The sequence below is a fragment of the Theropithecus gelada genome, chromosome 2 (genome assembly GCF_003255815.1).
Source record: "Theropithecus gelada isolate Dixy chromosome 2, Tgel_1.0, whole genome shotgun sequence".
Lineage (NCBI taxonomy): Eukaryota > Metazoa > Chordata > Mammalia > Primates > Cercopithecidae > Theropithecus > Theropithecus gelada.
Genome location: NC_037669.1, coordinates 92,863,451 through 92,887,509, shown reverse-complemented (window position 1 = coordinate 92,887,509; position 24,059 = coordinate 92,863,451). Strand labels below are relative to the sequence as shown.

General features: G+C 50.4%; 1 protein-coding gene across 3 annotated transcripts in view; it reads left to right on the top strand.

The window, feature by feature from the left end:
• The window catches only part of PTPN23 (protein tyrosine phosphatase, non-receptor type 23), a 36,645-nt gene that overhangs the window by 8,562 nt on the left and 4,024 nt on the right, over positions 1–24,059 (top strand). For 2 of the 3 annotated variants that reach the window (XM_025374773.1, XM_025374772.1), the window contains exons 2-17: positions 9,569–9,643; positions 19,322–19,449; positions 19,676–19,752; positions 20,425–20,474; positions 20,591–20,722; positions 21,004–21,084; positions 21,160–21,291; positions 21,377–21,424; positions 21,795–21,851; positions 21,946–22,004; positions 22,179–22,258; positions 22,371–22,485; positions 22,564–22,629; positions 23,026–23,171; positions 23,446–23,757; positions 23,833–23,987. In XM_025374773.1, the coding sequence (XP_025230558.1) occupies positions 9,569–9,643; positions 19,322–19,449; positions 19,676–19,752; positions 20,425–20,474; positions 20,591–20,722; positions 21,004–21,084; positions 21,160–21,291; positions 21,377–21,424; positions 21,795–21,851; positions 21,946–22,004; positions 22,179–22,258; positions 22,371–22,485; positions 22,564–22,629; positions 23,026–23,171; positions 23,446–23,757; positions 23,833–23,987 (1,713 nt within the window). The remainder of the gene's footprint in view (positions 1–9,568; positions 9,644–19,321; positions 19,450–19,675; positions 19,753–20,424; positions 20,475–20,590; positions 20,723–21,003; positions 21,085–21,159; positions 21,292–21,376; positions 21,425–21,794; positions 21,852–21,945; positions 22,005–22,178; positions 22,259–22,370; positions 22,486–22,563; positions 22,630–23,025; positions 23,172–23,445; positions 23,758–23,832; positions 23,988–24,059) is intronic. The other variant, XM_025374774.1, reaches the window with a different exon arrangement.

The window sequence follows — 24,059 nt, the reverse complement described above, 5'->3', positions numbered from 1 at the left end:
TCAAACACCTGGGCTTAAGTAGGTGTATAAGTATATACACCTACTATGTACCCACAAAAATTAATGGGGTACATGAGATTTTGATATGGCCATACGTGTATAGTAATCACATCAGGGTAAATGGGGTATTCATTACCACAAGCATTTATCGTTTCTTTGTGTTACAGACAATCCAATTATACTTTTATTTTTTTTATTTTTTTTTTTTTTTTTTGAGACGGAGTCTCACTCTGCCGCCCAGGCTGGAGTGCAATGGCCGGATCTCGGCTCACTGCAAGCTCCGCCTCCCGGGTTCACGCCATTCTCCTGCCTTAGCCTCCCGAGTAGCTGGGACTACAGGCGCCCGCCACCGCACCCGGCTAGTTTTTTGTATTTTTTAGTAGAGACGGGGTTTCACCGTGTTAGCCAGGATGGTCTCGATCTCCTGACCTCGTGATCCGCCCGTCTCAGCCTCCCAAAGTGCTGGGATTACAGGCTTGAGCCACCGCGCCCGGCCTATACTTTTATTTTTAAATGTAATAAATTATTGCTGACTATAGTCACCCTGTTTTGCTGTCAAATACTAGATCTTTTTTTTTTTTTTTTTTTTTTTTAGACAGTTTCACTCTTGTCATCCAGGCTGGAGTGCAGTGGCACAATCTCGGCTCACCACAACCTCTGCCTCCCAGGTCCAAGCGATTCTACTGCCTCAGCCTCTCAAGTAGCTGGGATTACAGGCACCAGCCACCACGCCCAGCTAATTTTTGTCTTTTTAGTAGAGACTGGGTTTCGCCATGTTGGACAGGGTGGTCTCGAATTCCTGACCTCAGATGATCCACCTGCCTTGGTCTCCCAAAGTGCTGGGATTACAGGTGTGAGCCACCACGCCCAGCCTGAAATACTAGATTGTATTCATTTTATCTAACTATATTTTTGTACTCATTAACCATTCCCACTCCGCTCCCCACACTGCCACTACCCTTCCCAGCCTCTGGTATTCATCATTCTACTATTGGTTTCCATGAATTCAGTGGAGTTAATTTTTAGCTCCTACAAATAAGTGAGAACCTGTTCAGAGCTTGTCTTTCTAATGCTTGTAAGTTCTTAGTACAGGTCTTGGCCTATTGTAAACAATATTTTCACCTGAGCATCTTCCTTCCCTGTTGAGGAAATAACTTAAATCCTTATAACAGCTCTGAGCTAGACGTAGCAAGTGCTATTAACCCCATTTTACACATGAAAGAAGCCAGGCCTAGACTGGGCATGGTGACTCACACCTGTAATCCCAGCGCTTTGGGATGCGGAGGTGGGAGGATAGCTGGAGGCCAGAAGTTTGAGACCAGCCTAGGCACCATAGCAAGACTCCTGTCTCTACAAAATAAAAATGAAAATTAGCTGAGGCTGGGCACAGTGGCTCACGCCTGTAATCCCAGCACTTTGGGAGGCCAAGGCGGGTAGATCACGAAGTCAAGAGTTCAAGACCAGGGCCGGGCGCGGTGACTCACACCTGTAATCCCAGCACTTTGGGAGGCCGAGGCAGGTGGATCATGAGGTCAGGAGATCGAGACCATCCTGGCTAGCATGGTGAAACCCTGTCTCCACTAAAAATACAAAAAATTAGCTGGGCGTGGTGGCGGGCGCCTGTAGTTGCAGCTGCTCAGGAGGCTGAGGCAGGAGAATGGCATGAACTCAGGAGGTGGAGCTTGCAGTGAGCCGAGATGGCACCACTGCACTCCAGCCTGGGCGACAGAATGAGACTCCATCTCAAAAAAAAAAGAAAAAAAAAAGAGTTTGAGACCAGCCTAGTCAACATGGCAAAACCCCATCTCTACTAAAAATACAAAAATTAGCCGGGTATGGTGGCATGCGCCTGTAGTCCCAGCTATTTGGGAGGCTTAGGCAGGAGAATTGCTTGAACCCGGGAGGTGGAGGTTGCAGTGAGCTGAGATCGCGCCCTTGTTCTCCAGCCTAGGCAACAGAGTGAGACTCCATCTCAAAAAAAAAAATTAGTTGGGCATGGTGGCACACACCTGTAGTCCTAGCTACATGAGAGGCTGAGGTGGGAGGATCACTTGGAGTTTGAGACTGCAATGAGTTATGATAGTACCACTGTACTCCAGCCTTCCTGACAGAGCAAGACCATTTCTAAAAAATAAAAATAAAAAACAAAAAACCAAGCCCAGATTTCACAGCATCTCAGGGGTACTGTTTCCTACTTGTAATCTGGTAACTCCTTTCTTTTCTTTTTCCCCTCGGTGGCTCTGATCCCTGGACGTGCCCTCTCTGAGAGCTCTCCACGGGTCTTCTCTTACTCCTTCAGAAAAGGATCCCCAGCTACTCCAAAGCCTGGCTGTTTTTGGAGGTTCTCTGGTCTTCCTGCCGTTAGTGTGTAGGTACTGGGGTCCTGTCAGGGCCTCTGGTTCTTTCTCCTGGTCTGCTGCTGGGCCTGCCTTCTCAGGCTCCTTTGGAGCCTCATACTCCTTACTAGACTGTTTCGAGTTCTGCAGAGTCCCAGACCATAGCGAAATGGGGACAAGGTCTCTGTCCCTTACTCCAAGAACTTCACCTAGCCTCTTTCTTCTTTTTTAGTGGAGGAGTGATCAGAAGTCACAGAGGATTTTGTTAGGGTTTTTTTTTTTTTTTTTTTTTTTTTGAGACGGAGTCTCGCTGTGCTCCCAGGCTGGAGTGCAGTGGCGTGATCTCGGCTCACTGCAAGCTCCGCCTCCCGGGTTCACGCCATTCTCCCGCCTCAGCCTCCCAAGTAGCTGAGACTACAGGCGCCCGCCACCACGCCCGGCTAGTTTTTTGTATTTTTAGTAGAGATGGGGTTTCACCATGTTAGCCAGGATAGTCTCGATCTCCTGACCTCGTGATCCACCCGCCTCGGCCTCCCAAAGTGCTGGGATTACAGGCTTGAGCCACCGCGCCCGGCCTTGTTAGGGTTTTAAAAATATCCTTTTTGCTTCTAACAGGCTCCAAATAATAATAATAACATAAATATCCTGGCTGCTCCACTGACTCATTGTGTGGGCAGGGATTCATTTTCTGTGCCTGTTTTTTCAGAGTTGTTTGTAAGAACCATATTTTTAAAAAACAGAAATGCTTTGGGAGGCTTATGTGGGATGATTACTTGAGCCCAGGAGTTTGAGACCAGACTGGACAACATAGTGAGACCCCTGTCTCTACAAAATTTAAGAAAAGTCTGGGTGTGATGGCTTGTGTCTGTAATTCCAATACTTTGGGAGGCTGAGGCAGAAGAATTGCTTGAGGCTAGAAGTTCCAGACCAGCCTGGGCAACATAGCAAGACACTACCTCTACAGAAAATTAGCTGAGTATGCTAGCATGTGCCTGTAGTTCCGGCTGCTTGGAAGGCTGAGGCAGGAGGATTACTTGGACCTAGGAGTTTGAGACTACAGTGAGCTATGGTTGTAGTACCACTGTAACTCCAGCCTGGGCAACAGGATGAGACCTTGTCTAAAATAAAATAAATAAAATAAAGTAAAATAAAAATAAAATAAAATACATTTAAATAGAAATGGATTGGTCTAATATGGAAAGAACATGGGCTCTGGAGCCCAAATGCCTGGGTTTCAATCATATCCCTATCAGTTATTAGCGCAGTGACCTTGGTGAATACCCTCTTTGCCTCAGTTTCCTCATTTCCTCATCTATAAAGTGGTGATGATAATAGTGTCTACCTCTTAGGGTTGTTGTAAGGACAGAGTGCTTACTAGGCACTTAGCACAGTGCCTGACTTGTGGTAGGCTCTCAGTAAGCATCTGCTGCTGATCTTACAGGAGGACCAAGATGAGACTCAGATAGAATGTGACCTCTAGGCATGATTTGCTAGGGGTGGGAGCAGCATCTTTCTGTCACCATTGTGTGAACAGCAGGGTCAGATGTTTCTAGTGATATCACGGGAAGCCTTGTTTCTAGGACATAGGAGTCTCATGTCCATCTGATTCCTTTGGCCTCTATCCCACGAGACCTCTGAGCTACACTTTTACTCATTTTCTCTAACCTAAAAGGGTGGGCAAAACCTCTTACTGCAAGGGGGTTAACCACAGAACATTCTCTCATAAAGTCAAGTTTTACCTCATAGCTTAGGCCACATTTAAAAAATTAGTTAATTAATTATTTTTGAGACAGTGTCACACTCTGTCACCCAGGCTGGAGTGCAGTGGCACAATCATGGTTCACTGCAACCTTGAACTCCTGGTGCCAAGTAGTCCTCTCACCTCAGCCTCCCAACTGACCAAGAGTATAGGCGCACACCACCACACCTGGCTAATTTTTGTGCTTTTTGTAGAAATGGGGTTTCACCATGTTGGCCAGACTGGTCTTGAACTCCTAGGCTCAAATGATCTGCCCACCTCGGCCTCCCAGAGTTCTGGGATTACAGGCATGAGCCACTGTGCCTGGCTTATTTTTATTTTTTAATACAGACAGGGTCTCACTCCAACACCCCAACTGAAGTGAGGTGGTGCCATCATAGCTCACTGTAGCTTCAAACTCCTGAGCTTAAGCAGTCCTGCCTCAGCCTCCCAACTAGCTGAGACCACAGGCATGCACCACCACTCCTGGCGAATTTTTAAATTTTTTTTCATAGAGATGGGGGTCTCGCCATATTGCCCGGGCTGGTCTGGAACTCCTAGCCCCAAGTGATCCACCCCAGCCTACCAAAGTGCTGGGGTTACAGACATGAGCCATCATGCCCAACCCAAGGCCACTTTTTATAGTTGTGGTTTTGTTGTTGTTGTTGTCATGGTTTTTGAGGGAGTGAGTGGAGAGGGGGTTGAGTTGGATAGAGCAGAGTGAGGATTGTTAAATGCCTGTCAGCTCCCTAAAGTTCTTGGTAATTCCTTATGTTTGTGCATAGTTGAAAATTTCTAGGGGGATTTATTTCATGGCTTTTATCATATTCTCAAAGGACCCACAAAAGGTAAAACCCGCTGACAGGGGAAAGTGGTGTTCAAATACCATTTAGCTCTTTAGCAACTCTTAAGACATTTGCTTTTCAAATTTCAAACATATAGAAAAGTTGGAAGAATAATGCAGTGCTTGCCCAAATTCTCACTATCTAGTTTTTTGGTTTTGTTTTGTTTTGTTTTTAGAGACGGGATTTACTCCATGTTGACCAGGCTGGACTTGAACTGCTAGGCTCAGGTGATCCTCCTGCCTCAGCCTCTGGAGTAGCTGAGACTACAGGTGTGCGCTGCACCTGGCTGATTCATTTTTTAATTTTTGTAGAGATGGGATTTATTGTTTTTTTTTTTTTTTTTTTTTTTTTTTTTTTTTTGAGACGGAGTCTCGCTGTGTCTCCCAGGCTGGAGTGCAGTGGCGTGGTCTCGGCTCACTGCAAGCTCCGCCTCCCGGGTTCACACCATTCTCCCACCTCAGCCTCCCAAGTAGCTGAGACTACAGGCGCCCACCACCACGCCCGGCTAGTTTTTTGTATTTTTAGTAGAGACGGGGTTTCACCATGTTAGCCAGGATAGTCTCGATCTCCTGACCTCGTGATCCACCCGCCTCGGCCTCCCAAAGTGCTGGGATTACAGGCTTGAGCCACCGCGCCCGGCCGGGATTTATTGTTATGTTGCCCAGTCTGGCCTTGAACTCCTGGGGTCAAGTGATCCTCTGACCTCGGCCTCCCAGAGTACTGGAATTAGAAGTGTGAACTGCTGCACCTAGCAGATCACCTAGTTTTTTGTTTTTTGTTTTTTGTTTTTTTTGAAACATTCTTGCTCTGTTGTCCAGGCTGGAGTGCAGGGGCGTGATCTCGGCTCACTGCAAGCTCCGCCTCCCGGGTTCACGCCATCTTCCTGCCTCAGCCTCCCGAGTAGCTGGGACTACAGGCACATGTTGCCATGCCCGGCTAATTTTTTGTATTTTTAGTAGAGACGGAGTTTCACCATGTTAGCCAGGATGTTCTCGATCTCGTGACCTTGTGATCCACCTGCCTTGGCCTCCCAAAGTGCTGGGATTACAGGCCTGAGCCACTGCACCCGGCTTTTTTTTTTTTTTTTTTTTTTTTTTAAGATGGAGTCTTGCTCTGTGGCCAAGACTGGAGTGCAGTGGTACAATCTCAGCTCACTGCAACCTCCCCCTCCTGAGTTCAAGCTATTCTCCTATCTCAGCCTCCCGAGTAGCTGGGATTACAGGTACCCACCACCACACCTGGCTAATTTTTGTATTTTTAGTAGAGATGGGTTTCACCATGTTGGTCAGGCTGGTCTCGAACTGACCTCAAGTGATCCACCCGCCTTGGCCTCCCAAAGTGTTGGGATTACAGGCATAAGCCACCATCCCCAGCTACCTAGTTTTGATGGATGTATTTCACCATATTTGTGTTCTCTCCAGATAAGATAGATAGATAGAGATCCCACAAGCCCTTTGAAAGTAAGTTTTGGGCCAGGCGCGGTGGCTCAAGCCTGTAATCCCAGCACTTTAGGAGGCCGAGACGGGCGGATCACGAGGTCAGGAGATCGAGACCATCCTGGCGAACACCATGAAACCCCGTCTCTACTAAAAAATACAAAAAACTAGCCCGGCGAGGTGGCGGGCGCCTGTAGTCCCAGCTACTCGGGAGGCTGAGGCAGGAGAATGGCGTAAACCTGGGAGGCGGAGCTTGCAGTGAGCTGCTGAGATCCGGCCACTGCACTCCAGCCCGGGCTACAGAGCAAGACTCCGTCTCAAAAAAAAAAAAAAGAAAGTAAGTTTTGGACATCACTTTTCCTGGACACATCTCAGCATGTTTTTCCTAAGAGTGAGGACATTCTCCTGCACAATCACAATATTATTATCATACCTAAGAAAATCTACCATAATTTTCCCCTATCTTTTATGACTTTTCTTTTTTTGCAGACTCAGATCCAGTTGGGGTTCTCATATTGCATTAGTTGTGTTCTGTCCCTTTAATCACTTATTTATTTATTTATTTGGAAATAGGCTGGAATGTGCACACAGCTCACCACAGCCTCAACCTCCCAGGCTGATTCTCCCACCTCACCCTCTGGAGTAGCTGGTGCTACAGGCTGGGCCACCATACCTAGCTAATTTTTTTTTTTTTTTTTTTTTAATTTGTAGAGATGGGGTCTCATTATGTTGTCCAGGCTGCTCTTGAACTCCTGGGCTCAACAATCCTCCCACCTCAGCCACCCAAAGTGCTGGGGTTACAGGCTTGAGCTACCATGTCCAACCTGTTTAATCGTTTTTAATCTAGAATAGCCCACTGCTCAACCTCCTCCTTTTAAATGACATTAATTTTTTTTTTTTTTTGAGACGGAGTCTCGCTCTGTCGCCCAGGCTGGAGTGCAGTGGCCGGATCTCAGCTCACTGCAAGCTCTGCCTCCCGGGTTCCCGCCATTCTCCTGCCTCAGCCTCCCGAGTAGCTGGGACTACAGGCGCCCACAACCGCGCCCGGCTAATTTTTTGTATTTTTAGTAGAGACAAGGTTTCACCGTGGTCTCGATCTCCTGACCTTGTGATCCGCCCGCCTCGGCCTCCCAAAGTGCTGGGATTACAGGCGTGAGCCACCGCGCCCGGCCTGACATTAATTTTTTGAAGAGTGGGTTCATTGTTGCCCCATTTTCTTCATTTTTCTGAGTGTTTCCTTTTCATGTTCATCTGTCCTCTGCATTTCCTGTGAAAGCAATAATTTGCTGAGTATACAACACATCTGATAAGGCCCCTACCATTCCTTAATGCTTATTGTTTGAGGTTGGGGTCACTGGCATGACCCTGCTGTCAGCACACAGTATAATGGAGGCATGTTTGGAATGTGAGCCGAACAGCAGCTAATATTCAAGGAAGTGACATTTCAGCTGAATCTTAGTAGAGAAGGTAGGGCAATGTAGATAAGCATTGATACCTGAGAGCAGCAATTCCCAAGTACTGTGGGCTGGTTGTCCCTGGGAGGTGCCAGAGGACAATCCTTGAAGGTTGTGAGGAGCAGGTTGTTTATTTTTGTTTATGTTTGTAGAGACAGGTCTTGCTCTTTTGCCCAGGCTGATCTCCAATTCCTGGCCTCAAGTGATTCTCCCACCTTGGCCACCCAAAGTGTTGGGATTACACGCTTGAGCCACCTCGCCCGGCCAGGAACAGGTCGTGCAGGGTCATAAACTCTGTGCCAAGATTAGATTTGGTCCTAGAGGCTTTGGGAAGCTACTGCACACATTCTTTTTAGATTATACGTCATTTCCTGTCATATCACTGTCCTGAGATAAGCATGTTTTGGTCTATCTTCTCCCTAGGGGTGTATGTGTGTTTCCGAAGGATTTAAAGCTAGAAGTGACCTCAGAGTTGTGTTAGAAATAACAATTCTGGCCACTTGGTAAGGGACGGATTTTTAGGGGTGGATTGTCCAGGACAGAGGTGGAGAGAGAAAAGAACTTATGGACACAGGGACTTTCAGGAGCTGAAACCAACAGGAGAACCAGGGTTACACTCGGAGGTTTGGGAAAGGGTTGCGTGGTGCTGTAATGAGCTCAGCTGTCACCTCCCTGCCATCTGTTCCTCTTCTCCCTTTGCTCACCAGGCAGATAGAAGCTGTCACACAGGCTTCCTGGTTCCCATGTGGCTGATTCCTTAGCCATGGTTCCTGGATCCTGGGAAGGGACCCCAGGAAAGATGGGTGGCCACACACATGGTGTGAGTGAGTGTGCTCCCACACAGAGCAGGCTGCCTCATCTCAGCCTTTCCCAGCCTCTCTCTCCACCTTGCAAACCTTGGTCATGGCCTTAAGGAGCCCTGTGAGGTGGGTATCAGTGCTCTTAGTGTTTGTGGCGTGAGTGGATCTGGCCCCCCCAGATTGCTAGCCAAGACACCAGCAGCAAGTACTGCAACAGGGGCAGTTGCAGTTGCCTTAGTCTGGTGATCTGAGTTGAACAGGGGGCCTTTTGGGCTGAGCCTGTGCCTCCAGGCGGGTGTGTATGCTCATTGTCCAAGACAGTCTGCTCTGGAGGTGGTGAGTGCCACTGTGGACAGGCACTCTAGTGCTCTCTCTGATGTGGGTAGTGACCTCTCCTTCCTCACCTTCTCCCACCTGGGCCATTCTCCTCACATAGCCGCAGGTCTTTCCTCACAGATGAGGACACTGCAGATCACATATTTCTATGCTATCCTTTCCCAGGCCAGGAGGATGGGTTGGTGAGAGAGGCTTTCTGTTCCCACTCTTGTTTGGTGCCTCTTGCCTGCACTTGCTAGAGCTTAAGGTTATGGTTGTGACCCCAAAACACAGCAGGGCCCAATCTAGGGAGGCTTGAGTTTGTGACCCTTTCTGGAATCCTTACTAGGACCCCATTTCAGTCAGCTGAGTTCCTTGGCTTCCTGAGCTGGCAGACTCCTGGACTTTGTAGAGAGGCTGCAGCATTAGGAGGACTTGCCAGAGTGCTGGTGCAGGGTCAAGGCTCTCATGGTCAGCATTTTGGTGCTGCCTCTTCATAAAGTCAAGTTCCTGGTGGTCCAGGAGACATGCTTATGGTTGTAGATCTGCAGTTAATCCTGAGCCCTGGTTGGTGCTTGCCCAGGACTCAGAGGGCGAGGCACGGGTTTTCTCTGCCACTGGCTTATGTTCTTCTCTTTCTTTAGTTTGTCCTGAAGAATTATGGAGAGAACCCAGAAGCCTACAATGAAGAACTGAAGAAGCTGGAGTTGCTCAGACAGGTAGGAGGAGAGTATTGTTTTTTTATGCATAGGTAGACAGGATTGGTTTGATAGGAAGATAAAGAAACCGCCTAGGCCGGGTGCGGTGGCTCAACACCTGTAATCCCAGCACTTTGCGAGGCTGAGGTGGGCAGATCATTTGAGATCAGGAGTTTGAGACCAGCCTGACCAACATGGTGAAACCCCATCTCTACTAAAAATACAAAAATTAGGCGGATGTGGTGTCATGTGCCTGTAGTTCCAGCTACTCGGGAGGCTGAAGCAGGATAATTGCTTGAACCCAGGAGGTGGAGGTTGTAGTGAGCCGAGATCGTGCCACTGCCCTCCAGCCTGGGTGACAGAGCGAGACTCCATCTCAAAAACAACAAAAAAAGAAACCGCCCAGCCCATTTCTAGCTTTTGATGTAAAGTGAAAGACAGCTGGATGTGGTGACTCACGCCTATGATGCCAGCACTTTGGGAGGCCAAGGCAGCAGGATCGGTTCCTCCTGGAGTTCAGGCCCAGGAGTTTGAGACCAAATTCAACATAGTGAGATCCTGTCTCTACAGGAAAAAAAAAAAAAAAAAATTAGCCAGGCATGATGGTGCACACCTGTGTCCCCAGTTACTCAGGAAGCTGAGGAGGGAAGATCACTTGAGCCCAGGAGGTTGGTACTGCAGTGAGCCAACCATGTTCATACCACTGTACTCCAGCCTGACTGACAGAGTGAGATCCTGACTGTTTTTTTTTTTTTTTTTGAGACGGAGTCTCGCTGTGTCTCCCAGGCTGGAGTGCAGTGGCCGGATCTCAGCTCACTGCAAGCTCCGCCTCCCGGGTTCACGCCATTCTCCCGCCTCAGCCTCCCAAGTAGCTGAGACTACAGGCGACCGCCACCACGCCCGGCTAGTTTTTTGTATTTTTAGTAGAGACGGGGTTTCACCATGTTAGCCAGGATAGTCTCGATCTCCTGACCTCGTGATCCACCCGCCTCGGCCTCCCAAAGTGCTGGGATTACAGGCTTGAGCCACCGCGCCCGGCCAGATCCTGACTGTTTAGAAAACAAAACAAAACAAAAAAAGTGAAAGATGAGTGACTCTTACTTTCACTTAAACACTTGAGACCATTGTAAGGTTATTAATTGGCTTAATTTCCATATTATTGTGTCTCAAGGAATAGGGAGGCCTGAGGAGAGGGAGAGAGACAGGAAAAGGCCAGCCAGTGAAGCAGCGATAACACACGGGACATTTATAAGTCTGCCGTCTTCTGTGGGTGCAGTTCATGGCACCAAAAACAATTACAATAGTAACATCAAAGATCACCGATCACAGATCACCATAACAGATATACAATAAAAAACAGTTTGAAATATTGTGAGAATTACTAAAATATGACACAGAGTCATGAAATGAGTGCATGCTGCTGGAAAAATGGTGCCGACAGGCCTGTGTGATGCAGAGTTGTCACAAACCTTCAGTCTGTAAAAAACACAGCACCTGCTAAGTGCAATAAAATGACGTATGCTGTATTTTTCCCTGATTATTTTATGTATTATTGGATAACAACATGTTTTCCCTTATGTTTTTGTTAGAAGTCTGAGAGTCTGCACTGGCATGGCTGAGCTTGAGTACCAGTGATGTAGATACATGCCATAGAAATCAGTAGCTGTTAGTGTTTTCTTATCTGTCATGGACCACATACCAATCCTTGCAATAACCCAGCAGTATTAGCAACTATTTTCAGTATACTACCCATCAGTAAATTTTTGGATATATTTTCATTTAGTCTAGTGGGTGAAGATATTTTCTTTTTTTCTTTTTTTGAGACCTAATCTCACTCTGCCACCCAGGCTGGAGTGCAGTGGCACGATCTCAGCTCACTGCAACCTCCACCTCCCAGGTTCAAACGATTCTTCTGCCTCAGCCTCCTGAGTAGCTGGGACTATAGGTGCCCGCCACCGTGCCCAGCTAATTTTTTGTATTTTTAATAGAGACAGGGTTTCAACTTGTTGGCCAGACTGGTCTCGACCTGCTGACCTCAGGTAATCCACCCGCCTTGGCTTCCCAAAGTGCAGGGATTACAAAGGCATGAGCCACCGCGCCTGGCCTGGGTGAAGATATTTTCTCTGTCAGTTATTCAAAGTTAGTACAAGGCCAGGTGCAGTGGCTCAGGCTTGAGCCACTGCACCTGAGGCAGGTGGTTTGGGAGGCTGAGGCAGGTGGATCACTTGAAGTCAGGAGTTTGAGATTAACCTGGCCAACATGGCAAAACCTCTCTCTACGAAAAATACAAAAATTAGTTGGGCATGGTAGCAGCACATGCCTGTAATCCCAGCTACTAGGGAGGCTGAGGCAGGAGAATTGCTTGAACCCGGGAGGCAAGGTTGCTGTGAGCCAAGATTGCACCACTGCACTCCAGCCTGGGCGACAGAGCAAGATTCTGTCTCAAAAAAGAAAAGCTAGAAATTATTACACTTAGTGAGGAAGGCATGTGAAAAAGCTGAGATAGGCCAAAAGCTAGGCCTCTTGCACCAGATCACCAAGTTAGGAATGCAAAGAAAAAATTCTTGAAGGAAATTAAAAAATAATCGAATGATGTCATATCTCTGGATATCAGATTCTCCCCCTTCCCCAGAATTTGCTAGTTTTGTTTTTGTGTTTTTGATTGTTGTAGGCTACCCCTGTGCCAAGAATCAGCCTGAAATGTAAACTTAAAGTTTTTTTTGTTTTTTTTTTTCCCTGAGACAGGGTTTCGTTCTGTCATCCAGGCTGAAGTGCAGTGGCACAATCACGGCTCACTGCAGCTTCCATCTCCCCAGTTCAAGCCATCCTCCCACCTCAGCCCCCAGGTAGCTGGGACTACAGGTGCACACCACCGCATCCAGCTACTTTTTAAATTTTTTGTAGAGGTGGGGTTCCCCTCTGTTGCCCAGGCTGGTCTCAAACTCCTGGGCTCAAGTGATCTTCTGGCCCCAGCCTCCCAAAGTGTTGGGATTAAAGGCGTGAGCCGCAGCACCCGGCCTTGTAAACTTAAGGTCTTCACAGGTCTTTTCTGAGCCTGTACCATTCCTTGCACATGCGCAGTGACTTTCTCATTTCCCCTATATATGTGGTTGCTTTTGAACATCTTACTCTTCAATGTCTGCCTCCCAAAGGAGGAAAAAGACAAAAATGAAGAAGGGAAAAGATGCCAGGCCTTTCGATCCCCTGGAAGTTACTTCAGCTAGGGGTGGAGAAGCTTACAGCCATGGAGGGAGGTGCAATAGTGGAGGAGCTGCCTCTTTCTCTGTACCTCTGTGATCAGAAGCAGCAATCAGCAAGATCTCCTGTATTTGGAGTACAGAGTCCTTATTGTCCATGCTGGCTCCCACAAGCTGCTCCTGGAACTGGTGCACAGCTACCTCCCAGGTGCTGGGGGTGAGGGATGGGTGACTGCTACTATGGTAGGGGCTGAAATTGACCAAAATTAATGGCAATGAACTGCACTGTCAAAGCCTTCCCCTAGAAGTTGCAAGCCTTCAATAGACTCCAGAGTTAAGTCAGATTCTGCCAGTGCAGCTTGTCTTGGTGGGGAGACAGATTTCTGATGCTTCTTTTTTTTTTTTTTTTTTTTTTTTTTTTTTTGAGACGGAGTCTCGCTCTGTCACCCAGGCTGGAGTGCAGTGGCCGGATCTCAGCTCACTGCAAGCTCCGCCTCCCGGGTTTACGCCATTCTCCGGCCTCAGCCTCCCGAGTAGCTGGGACTACAGGCGCCCGCCACCTCGCCCGGCTAGTTTTTTGTATTTCTTAATAGAGACGGGGTTTCACCGTGTTAGCCAGGATGGTCTCGATCTCCTGACCTCGTGATCCGCCCGTCTCGGCCTCCCAAAGTGCTGGGATTACAGGCTTGAGCCACCGCGCCCGGCCGCTTCTTTTTTTTTTTTTTGGAGACGGAGTCTCGCTCTGTCGCCCAGGCTGGAGTGCAGTGGCCGGATCTCAGCTCACTGCAAGCTCCGCCTCCCGGGTTTACGCCATTCTCCTGCCTCAGCCTCCCAAGTAGCTGAGACTACAGGCGCCCGCCACCTCGCCCGGCTAGTTTTTTGTATTTTTTAGTAGAGATGGGGTTTCACCGTGTTAGCCAGGATGGTCTCGATCTCCTGACCTCGTGATCCGCCCGTCTCGGCCTCCCAAAGTGCTGGGATTACAGGCTTGAGCCACCGCGCCCGGCCTTCTGATGCTTCTTATGCTGTCTTCTCAGAACCCTCCTCATAAATTGAATCTTTTAAAAGGATTTATTTGAACAAAGTTTGAAAACCAGTGAGATAATCTTAGCCCCTAGGACAACCATGATTTTGCACACACAGGCATATACTATACACAAGGACGCAACACACCCTAGAAGGAGCATTACCACCAATCTCCAAAGCGTCCTCTGAGACATCCTCCAAAGCATAAGGCAACCTGCACAGAGCAACGGGCTGGGTAGAGCAGCCCCTGAGAGAGCTGTGAGCCAGCAGCTTTCAGACCTGTGCTTTTCCAGCGCAAAAAAAGCTCACACAAGGCCATCTGGGGTAGCCACTTCCCCTTCCTGGGACTTGGTTTAATTTATCCCAGCAATGTGCGAGTTGGACTAGATCACTGTTTCTGTTTTTGTTTTTGTTTTTAAAGACAGAGTCTCACTCTGTCGCTTAGGCTGGAATGCAGTCTATCTCGGCTCATTGCAACCTCTGCCTCCTGGATTCAAGCGATCCTCCTACCTCAGCCTCCTGAGTACCTGGGACTACAAGTATGCACCACCAGGCATGGCTAATTGTTGTAATCAAGCAATCCTCTGCCTCAGCCTCAGAAAATGCTGGGATTACAGGCGTGAGCCACCTTGCCTAGTCTTGATGACTGTTCCTTAAACTTGTGAAACCCCAGAACAAATTTTCTTACATAGGACACTGATAATAATCTTTCAGTGAAAAAGTTATTGGGAGCTTTAGGCAATCCTCTTTCCCTCATCTGAGCCTCAGTTTCCTCATCTGTAAAACCAGGGTTTGAATAGTTGTTTCTAAGAAGACTTCCCTTTTGAAACTCTGGAGTACATTCTTGGCTCTGTGATTACAGGGAATAAAACTGACAGGTGCAGAGGATGCTGTGGGGGTGTCACAGCATCAAGCTGTCTCTCAGACTCCTCTGTGCAGTTCGTCTGAGAGTCTGACAGACCAGGCTACAACCACAGGGGGCTGCATTCTTGGGTGGATTAAAGGGTACTGGTGATCTCTTGGATCTGGAGGGGAGACTGCTTCCATTGTTTCCCAAAGATGGTTTTAGGAAGTACAAGACAAATTTTATTTTATTTTATTATTTATTTATTTTTGAGACCGAGTTTTGCTCCTATTGCCCAGGGTGGAGTGCAATGGCAAAACCTTGGCTCACCACAACCTCTGCCTCCAGGGTTCAAGCGATTCTTCTGCCTCAGCCTCCCGAGTAGCCACCACCATGCCCAGCTAATTTTTTTTTTTTTTTTTTTTTTTTTTTGAGACGGAGTCTCGCTGTGTCGCCCAGGCTGGAGTGCGGTGGCGAGATCTCGGCTCACTGCAAGCTCCGCCTCCTCCCGCCTCAGCCTCCGAGTAGCTGGGACTACAGGCGCCCGCCACCTCGCCCGGCTAGTTTTTTGTATTTTTAGTAGAGATGGGGTTTCACCATGTTAGCCAGGATGGTCTCGATCTCCTGACCTCGTGATCCACCCGCCTCGGCCTCCCAAAGTGCTGGGATTACAGGCTTGAGCCACCGCGCCCGGCCTAATTTTGTATTTTTAATAGAGACGGGGTTTCTCCATGTTGACCAGACTGGTCTCAAACTCCCGACCTCAGGTTATCTGCCCACCTTGGCCTCCCAAAGTGCTGGGATTACAGGTGTGAGCCAATGTGCCCGTCTTATTTTTTATTTTATTTTATTATTATTTTTTGAGATGGAGTCTCACTCTGTCATCCAGGCTGGAGTGCAGTGGCGCAATATTGGCTCACTGCAAGCTCTGCTTCCCGGGTTCACGCCATTCTCCTGCCTCAGCCTCCCGAGTAGCTGGGACTACAGGCGCCCACCACCATACCCGCCTTATTTTTATAATTTTAGTAGAGACGGGGTTTCACCTTGTTTGTCAGGATGGTCTCAGATCGAGACCACCTGACCTCGTGATCTACCCACCTCGGCCTCCCAAAGTGCTGGGATTACAGGTGTGAGCCACCATGCCCGGCCTTTTATTTTATTTTTTGAGATAGGGTCTCACTCTGTTGCCCAGGCTGAAGTGCAGTGGCATGATCATGGCTCACTGTAGTCTCCACCTCCCAGGCTCAATCACTTCTCCCCCTTCCCAAGCCTGTAGTCCTAAGTAGCTGGGACTACAGGTGTGCATCACTGCACCTTGCCAATTTTTGTATTTTTTATAGAGGTGGAGTCTCGCCATGTTCCCCAGGCTGGTCTCAAAATCCTGGGCTCAAGCGATCCTCCCACCTTGGCCTCCCAAAGTGCTGGGATTACAGGCATGAGCCACCATGCCCAGCCAAGATTTTTAAATATTTTTATATGTGCTACTTTAGTGAGTATTGAAAAAAACTGTGTGGCTAGTGCATCACACCTGTTATTTTAGAGCTGTTATTGCTTAGGATGTGGCTCTTGATTTTAAAAATGGGTTGTTTAAAGAAAGATGTTAAGTACAAGTGGTATTTGGATATGGCAGAGGTCATGATGGAGGGGTATGATAAGAATGACTAGATTTGAGAAGCACTGCCCTAATGCTGTAAGCTGTGGCTGTGACATGCCTTATCCTTGCACTGGGCATTCTAGAGGCCTCACCACCAGGGAGACTATCATCCCTGTTTAAAGAAGAGACTGAGTTTCAGAGTCTCCCAGGATACTGCTGGGAAGTGGTGTAGAGTACAGCTGATGCCTGACTCTTCTGTTCTGCTGTCCCCAGGGTGTATGTACCCCTTCTGAGAGCATCCCTGCTGGCAGCTCAGAGCTGAGCTCCCAGAGTGGAGTGTCCTGGAGGAGTTCTTCTGGCTAAGTCCTAGTGAGGGGCTCTGGTCCTCTGCAGGGGGCTGAGGGCAGACAGGTGTCAAGCCCGTCCCCCTCACTGTGCACCTGCTCCTTGGAGGGTGTACTGTTTGCTTTTCTGTTTGTTTAAGCAGAGAGTTCATTTGTTTTTTTGTTGTTTTCCCCCCAGAATAAGAATAGGTCTGTTGTTTATCATAAATATTGAAAATGTTTAATATAAAGAATACATAAACAATATGAAGAAGTAAATACATGTCTCTGTCAGATGTATATCCATTTATTTATTTATTATTTTTTGAGACCGAGTCTCACTCTGTCACCCAGGCTGGAGTGCAGTGGTGCGATCTCAGCTCACTGCAACCTCTGCCCCCCAGATTCCAGTGATTCTCCTGCCTAAGCCTTCTGAGTAGCTGAAATTAGTGTACACCACCATGCCTGGCTAATTTTTGTGTTTTTAGTAGATCCAGGGTTTCACCACGTTGCCCAGGCTGGTCTCGAACTCCTGGGCTCAAGAGATCCACCCGCCTAGGCCTCCCAAAGTGTTGGGATTATAGGCATGAGCCACCTTGCTCAGCCATATGTATCTATTTATTTATTTATTTTTATTTTTTTTTTTATTTTTTTTTTTTTTTGAGACGGAGTCTCGCTCTGTGGCCCAGGCTGGAGTGCAGTGGCTGGATCTCGGCTCACTGCAAGCTCCGCCTCCCGGGTTCACGCCATTCTCCTGCCTCAGCCTCCCGAGTAGCTGGGACTACAGGCGCCCGCCACCTCGCCCGGCTAGTTTTTTGTATTTTTTAGTAGAGATGGGGTTTCACCGGGTTAGCCAGGATGGTCTCGATCTCCTGACCTCGTGATCCACCCATCTCGGCCTCCCAAAGTGCTGGGATTACAGGCTTGAGCCACCGCGCCCGGCCATATATGTATCTATTTATATAGAATAAGATAAATTACTTAAATCTTGTCATCCCAAGATAATCACGGTTAACATTATGGTATACAATCTTCTGAATCTTCTTTTTGTTTATGTACCTATTTGTGGTTTTTTGTTTGTTTTTTCTTTTGAGACAGAGTTTTGCTCTTGTTGCCCAGCCTGGAGTGCAATGGCATGATCTCAGCTCACTGCAACCTCCGCCTCCCGGATTCAAGCGATTCTCCTGCCTCAGCCTCCCGAGTAGCTGGGATTACAGGCATGCACCACCATGCCCGGCTAATTTTTGTATTTTTAGTAGAGATGGGATTTCACCATGTTGGCCAGGCTTGTGTTGAACTCCTGACCTCAGGTGATCCGTCTGTCTTGGCCTCCCAAAGTGCTAGGATTACAGGCGCAAGCCACCTTGCCTGGCCTATGTACCTATTTGGATATGGATATCAGTATTTGTATGATTCCATTTGTTACATTCTTTTTTTTTTGCCCAGTAGCATGCCATAGGCTTCTTAACATATGAATAACTAGAGACTCTTGTCTTTAGTTTTCATGGTTGCAGAATATTCTCTTGTGAGGCACCTTGACATAATTAATTTAAAACAGTCCTCTTTAATGGGAATTCTGGCGGGTATCCAGTTTTGCCTTTTTGTTTTTTTTGAGAGACAGAGTCTTGCTTCATCACCCAGGCTGGAAAACGGTGGCACAACCGTAGTTCACTGCAGCCTTAACCTCCCGCTCAACCAATCTTTTCCCGTCAGCCTCCCAAGGAGCTGGGACTAAAGGCATCATCACACCTAGATAATTTTTAAAATTCTTTTTTGTTGAGACAGGGTCTTGCTACATTGCCCAGACTGGTATCTAACTCCTGGCCTCAAGTGACCCTCCCACCTTGGCCTCCCAAAATGCTGGGACCACATGTGTGAGCCACTGCACCTGATCTGGAGTCCAGTTTTTGACCCTGGTAATAATGCTGTGATAAATATCCTTCTATTCATATCCAAGCATTTACTTTCCTGGATGTCTGTTACTGTAAACTGTGAGATACAGAACTGTGGGTCACGCTGAGTGGCAGCTCACACCTTTAATCCCAGTACTTTGGGAGGTGGAGGTGGGAGGATCACTTGAGCCCAAGAGTTTGAGAACAGCCTGGGCAACATGGCAAAACCCCGTCTCTATTAAAAACAAAAAACTGTGGGCCAAAAGTTAAGTACAGTAAAAAACTTAAAACATGTTGCAAATTGCTTTTCAGATATTTGAGATGGGCTGTTCACAGTGGCTCACACCTGTAATCCCGGCACTTTGGGAGGTTGAGGTGGGTGGATCACAAGGTTCGAGACCAGCCTGGCCAAAATGGGGAAACCCCGTCTCTACTAAATATACAAAAATTAGCCAGGCATGGTGGCGTATGCCTGTAGTCTCAGCTAATAGGGAGGCTGAGACAGGAGAATTGCTTGAACCCAGGAGGTTGCAGTGAACACTGTATTCTAGCCTGGGTGACAGAGTGAGACTCTGTTTTTTTTTTTCCTTAAAAAAAAAAAAAAGAAAAACTACGTGGGATGGATTCAGTCGGCCAGCTGCCAGCCCTGGCTTGTGGAATGGTTTGTTGAACGACTATAGGTGTAGCCATGGACTTTTTGGGATCCCTTGGCATGTGCAGTCGGCCAGCTCTGATGCGTTTTCCTGGCTTTGTGGGTTAGCTGGCCTGCCTGTCCACTGCCCCATATGACAACAGGCCTGCTTCTCCCATCCTGCCCCCCCAGAATGCTGTCCGTGTCCCACGAGACTTTGAGGGCTGTAGTGTCCTCCGCAAGTACCTCGGCCAGCTTCATTACCTGCAGAGTCGGGTCCCCATGGGCTCGGGCCAGGAGGCCGCTGTCCCTGTCACCTGGTGAGAGCCCCAGGAAGGGCTGGAGGATCCCGGGGGGGAGTCTGGGTGGTGGGGGTGCTCCTTCCCTCCCTTCCCCCTTCTCCTTGCTGCATAGGATGGGGAATGGCCTCGTATGGTCCCCCTAGGCCTCCCCACAACCCCACACTGGAGTAGTTAGTCCCCTTACCTAATCTCAGGGCTCTGGCCAGTTCCTGCCCTCGAGATAACTGGGGTGCCATGTCTGCAGGACAGAGATCTTCTCAGGCAAGTCTGTGGCCCATGAGGACATCAAGTATGAGCAGGCCTGTATTCTCTACAACCTTGGTGAGCTGCCTGATCCCTTCCCCATGGCCCTACTCCCCAGTCCTGCCAGCCTAGGTTTCAGCTCTTCAGATGGCCATGAAGGCAGTGGGCTGATAAAGGGAGAACTCCAGGATTCCCGCCCCTCCACTGACTTCCCTATAGCCCTGCCAGCTCCTCTGCTGTTTTCTGGGCTGGGCCCATGGGGAGCCTCTGCTGGGGCGAGGTTCTACTGGTCTGGTTGCCACACAGAGTTGCCACTGTGTGCTCTGGCTGGGAGAGATGGCCTTTCTTCTTTGACTGGACAGCCCCTCCCCACTGTGGTTTTGGGCTGCTTCAGGAAGGAGAAGAGCAAGGCTGGCCTCAGCTTGCCCTGCTAGTCAGCCTTAGCCTGGCTCAAGGGAGAAGCTTGGGGAGCCCCAGAGTTCTGTGCAAACATCCCTGAAGCTTCAAGATTGGACCCCTTGGACAGGAGCCCTTCCATCCTCTGCCAAATGCAGAGCAGGAGACTGCGGACTGGGCAGGACTTCTAAGTTTCGCTGTTCCCTCCAGCTTGGGTGTCCTTGGACTCATTGCCCTGGTTCTCAGAGCCCTGTTTTCCTGACTGTGGATGACAACAGTCATCCCTTCTGCCTCACCTTTACATGGGTGTGAGCAGCCCCAGGCCCCCTAACACTGTGTCCCCTCCCTCCCCAGGAGCACTGCACTCCATGCTGGGGGCCATGGACAAGCGAGTGTCTGAGGAGGTGAGGAGAGGGGCAGTAGTGGAACATGTGGACATACCAGGGAGGGGCAGCCTGCCAGTTATGGATGAATCCTGACCCATGGAGTGGACACAGGCCATCCTCCCACTCCCTCCCAGGGCATGAAGGTCTCCTGTACCCACTTCCAGTGCGCAGCCGGCGCCTTCGCCTACCTGCGGGAGCACTTCCCTCAAGCCTACAGCGTCGACATGAGCCGCCAGATCCTTACTCTCAACGTCAACCTCATGCTGGTGAGGAGGTGCCCTGGTTGGAGTGGAGTTGAATCCAGGGAAGGGGATGGCTGGGGAGGGGGCAGTTGGGCCTGGATCCTGGACCAGGCCATGTGCTGATGGCAGTGAGGGACAAGCAGGGGGCCTTGGCTTTGTTGAATCTAGGAGCACAGTGGTGCTGCTTGGCGTGGGGTCAGCTGGGGGAGAGGGCAGTGAAGAGGGATCCCTCAGTCTGCCCCTGGGGAAGGGGAAGGGGAAGGGTGAGGCCTTGGGTGAGTGAGGGACACCTCGTGTCTCCCCAGGGCCAGGCTCAGGAGTGCCTCCTGGAGAAGTCGATGTTGGACAACAGGAAGAGCTTTCTGGTGGCCCGCATCAGTGCACAGGTAGGGGCGGGGCTGATGGGAGGCCTTCGTTTTACTGTTGACCCCCCCACTCACTGAGCCCCACCCTGTCCCCAGGTAGTAGATTACTACAAGGAGGCATGCCGGGCTTTGGAGAACCCCGACACTGCCTCACTGCTGGGCCGGATCCAGAAGGACTGGAAGAAGCTTGTGCAGATGAAGATCTACTACTTTGCAGCCGTGGCTCATGTGAGGGCCTGGGGCCCCAGGGTGGGGTGGGGCTGAGTGGCCACAGCTCAGGAAGCAAGTCATGGCGCCTCTTCTTCTTTCCCAGCTGCACATGGGAAAGCAGGCCGAGGAGCAGCAGAAGTTCGGGGAGCGGGTGAGTGAGCTGCAGCAAGGAGGGAACTGGGGACCGATAGCAGCCTTCAGTGAGATGCTGGTGTGCTCCTGCTCCTTACACACCAGGGGGTGGCCTTCTCTGTCTCACCCTGGCCACCACCTGCTGCAGGCCTGGTGTCTTAAGTGTTGTCCCATCTGTGCAGCCCTCATCCCTCGGAGTCTGAGGAGGTGGGGCAGGCTCCCCACAGAGCGGGTGGCTGGGGCAGGGTGTGGCGCTGCTCCCGGCTGCCTCCTGAGCTGCTTGTCATCTGATGGGTCACCTGATGGAAAGGCAGGGCCGGGTGGGAGGCAGGAGGAGTAGGGGTCCAAGCAGAGGAGGACAGAGCAGGCTTTCCTGCCACTCTCCACAGGTTGCGTACTTCCAGAGCGCCCTGGACAAGCTCAATGAAGCCATCAAGTTGGCCAAGGTAAAGCTGAGGAAGGCCTGGCTGCCCCTCAGACCCTTGGTTGGTGCCAGCCTTGGTTGGTGCTAAGACCCCACCCCTGTCCCTAACCCCACAGGGCCAGCCTGACACGGTACAAGACGCGCTTCGTTTCACTATGGATGTCATTGGGGGAAAGTGAGTCTGTGGGGGTGGCCCTGGTTCCTTCTTTTTGTGAAGGGTCCTGTGTCTCTGCTGGCATCTTTGGGAGGAAGCCTTCAGTGCCAGAGAGCGATGTCCTACATGGGAAGTAGGTTCTGGATCTCCATTGACACCCCGTCACTGCCCACTCCCCCTGCTCCTGACCCCCAGGTTCAATTCTGCCAAGAAGGACAACGACTTCATCTACCATGAGGCTGTCCCAGCATTAGACACCCTTCAGCCTGTAAAAGGTCGGGGAGCTGAGAGGTGGGGGCAGAGGTGACGGTGGGGTGGAGACAGGACACAGGAGGCTGCCTCAAGGACTCTGCATGGGCCTGATCTCCACAATTCCCACCTCGCCAGGAGCCCCCTTGGTGAAGCCCTTGCCAGTGAACCCCACAGACCCAGCTGTTACAGGCCCTGACATCTTCGCCAAACTGGTACCCATGGCTGCCCACGAGGCCTCGTCACTCTACAGGTGGGTGGAGGGTGGAACAGAGGGAGGCTGGGTGTCTTGAGATGTGGGTCTCCAGCCAATGCTGTGTTGCTTCTGCAGTGAGGAGAAGGCCAAGCTGCTCCGGGAGATGATGGCCAAGATTGAGGACAAGAATGAGGTCCTGGAGTGAGTGTGGGACTTGGGCCGGGAGGCGGAGGCGGAGGCAGGCAGCACGTCCTGGGGCTCTGGGAACCCCAGGGCTGCCTATGCTGGGAAAGGAATGAAATGTCCGTTCCAAACAGGTTTCCCAACGCTGCCTTCCCGCCCAGGGTGGTGGGGCTGGTGTGTAAGGCAGGAGTCATGTCTTGGGAGGAGGAGGTGCCTTCTGTCCCACTATTTCCAGCAGTGCCCTGGGCATGTTCTGTGAGACCAGGCCAGACCTGGTAGTAGGGGTCCGAGGTCACAATTTGCTCTCTGCTGAGACCTCAGATTCAGTGGCGGGGCTTGCCCTAGCGGCTCCTTTGACATGGTCAGAGTTGGATCAGCACCCAGCACCCACCTGGCCCTGTTACCCCCCCACAGCCAATTCATGGATTCAATGCAGTTGGATCCCGAGACCGTGGACAACCTTGATGCCTACAGCCACATCCCACCCCAGCTCATGGAGAAGTGTGCGGCCCTCAGCGTCCGGCCCGACACTGTCAGGAACCTTGTCCAGTCCATGCAAGGTGAGTAAGGGGCAGAGCAAGCAGGTGGAGGGGAGTGTGGAGGTCATCTGCTGTGGCCTCCTCCATGTCTCTGGTCACCGAGGATGGAGGCTGCACCCCTCTAGGCCCTGGCTTGGGTATCCATGCCCACTCCTCTGGATCAGCATACCTCATGCACCCTGCTCAGCACACCTCAAGCCCTGACCTGAGGGGGCGGTTCTGTCTCTTTGGGGAGGGGCCCATGGGTGCCCAGTCAGCCTGCCTCAGGGGCTGCCTCTACAATCCACACCCCCAGTGCTGTCAGGTGTGTTCACGGATGTGGAGGCTTCCCTGAAGGACATCAGAGACCTGCTGGAGGAGGATGAGCTGCTAGAGCAGAAGTTTCAGGAGGCGGTGGGCCAGACGGGGGCCACCTCCGTCCCCTCCAAGGCTGAGCTGGCAGAGGTGAGGCGAGAATGGGCCAAGTACATGGAAGTCCACGAGAAGGCCTCCTTTACCAACAGTGAGCTGCACCGTGCCATGAACCTGCACGTCGGCAACCTGCGCCTGCTCAGCGGGCCACTTGACCAGGTCCGGGCTGCCCTGCCCACACCGGCCCTCACCCCAGGTGAGCCCCACCCGACCCCATTGGGAGACTTGAGCTGGGGGTTTCTCTGGCCTCACTGACCACTGTTGCCCACAGAGGACAAGGCTGTGCTGCAGAACCTAAAGCGCATCCTGGCCAAGGTGCAGGAGATGCGGGACCAGCGTGTGTCCCTGGAGCAGCAGCTGCGTGAGCTTATCCAGAAAGATGACATCACTGCCTCACTGGTCACCACAGACCACTCAGAGATGAAGGTGGGCTGAGTGAGCAGGGTGGAGGGACTCTGGGCCCCACCCTTAGGAGTCGAGGCCCTGAGTGTCCATCCC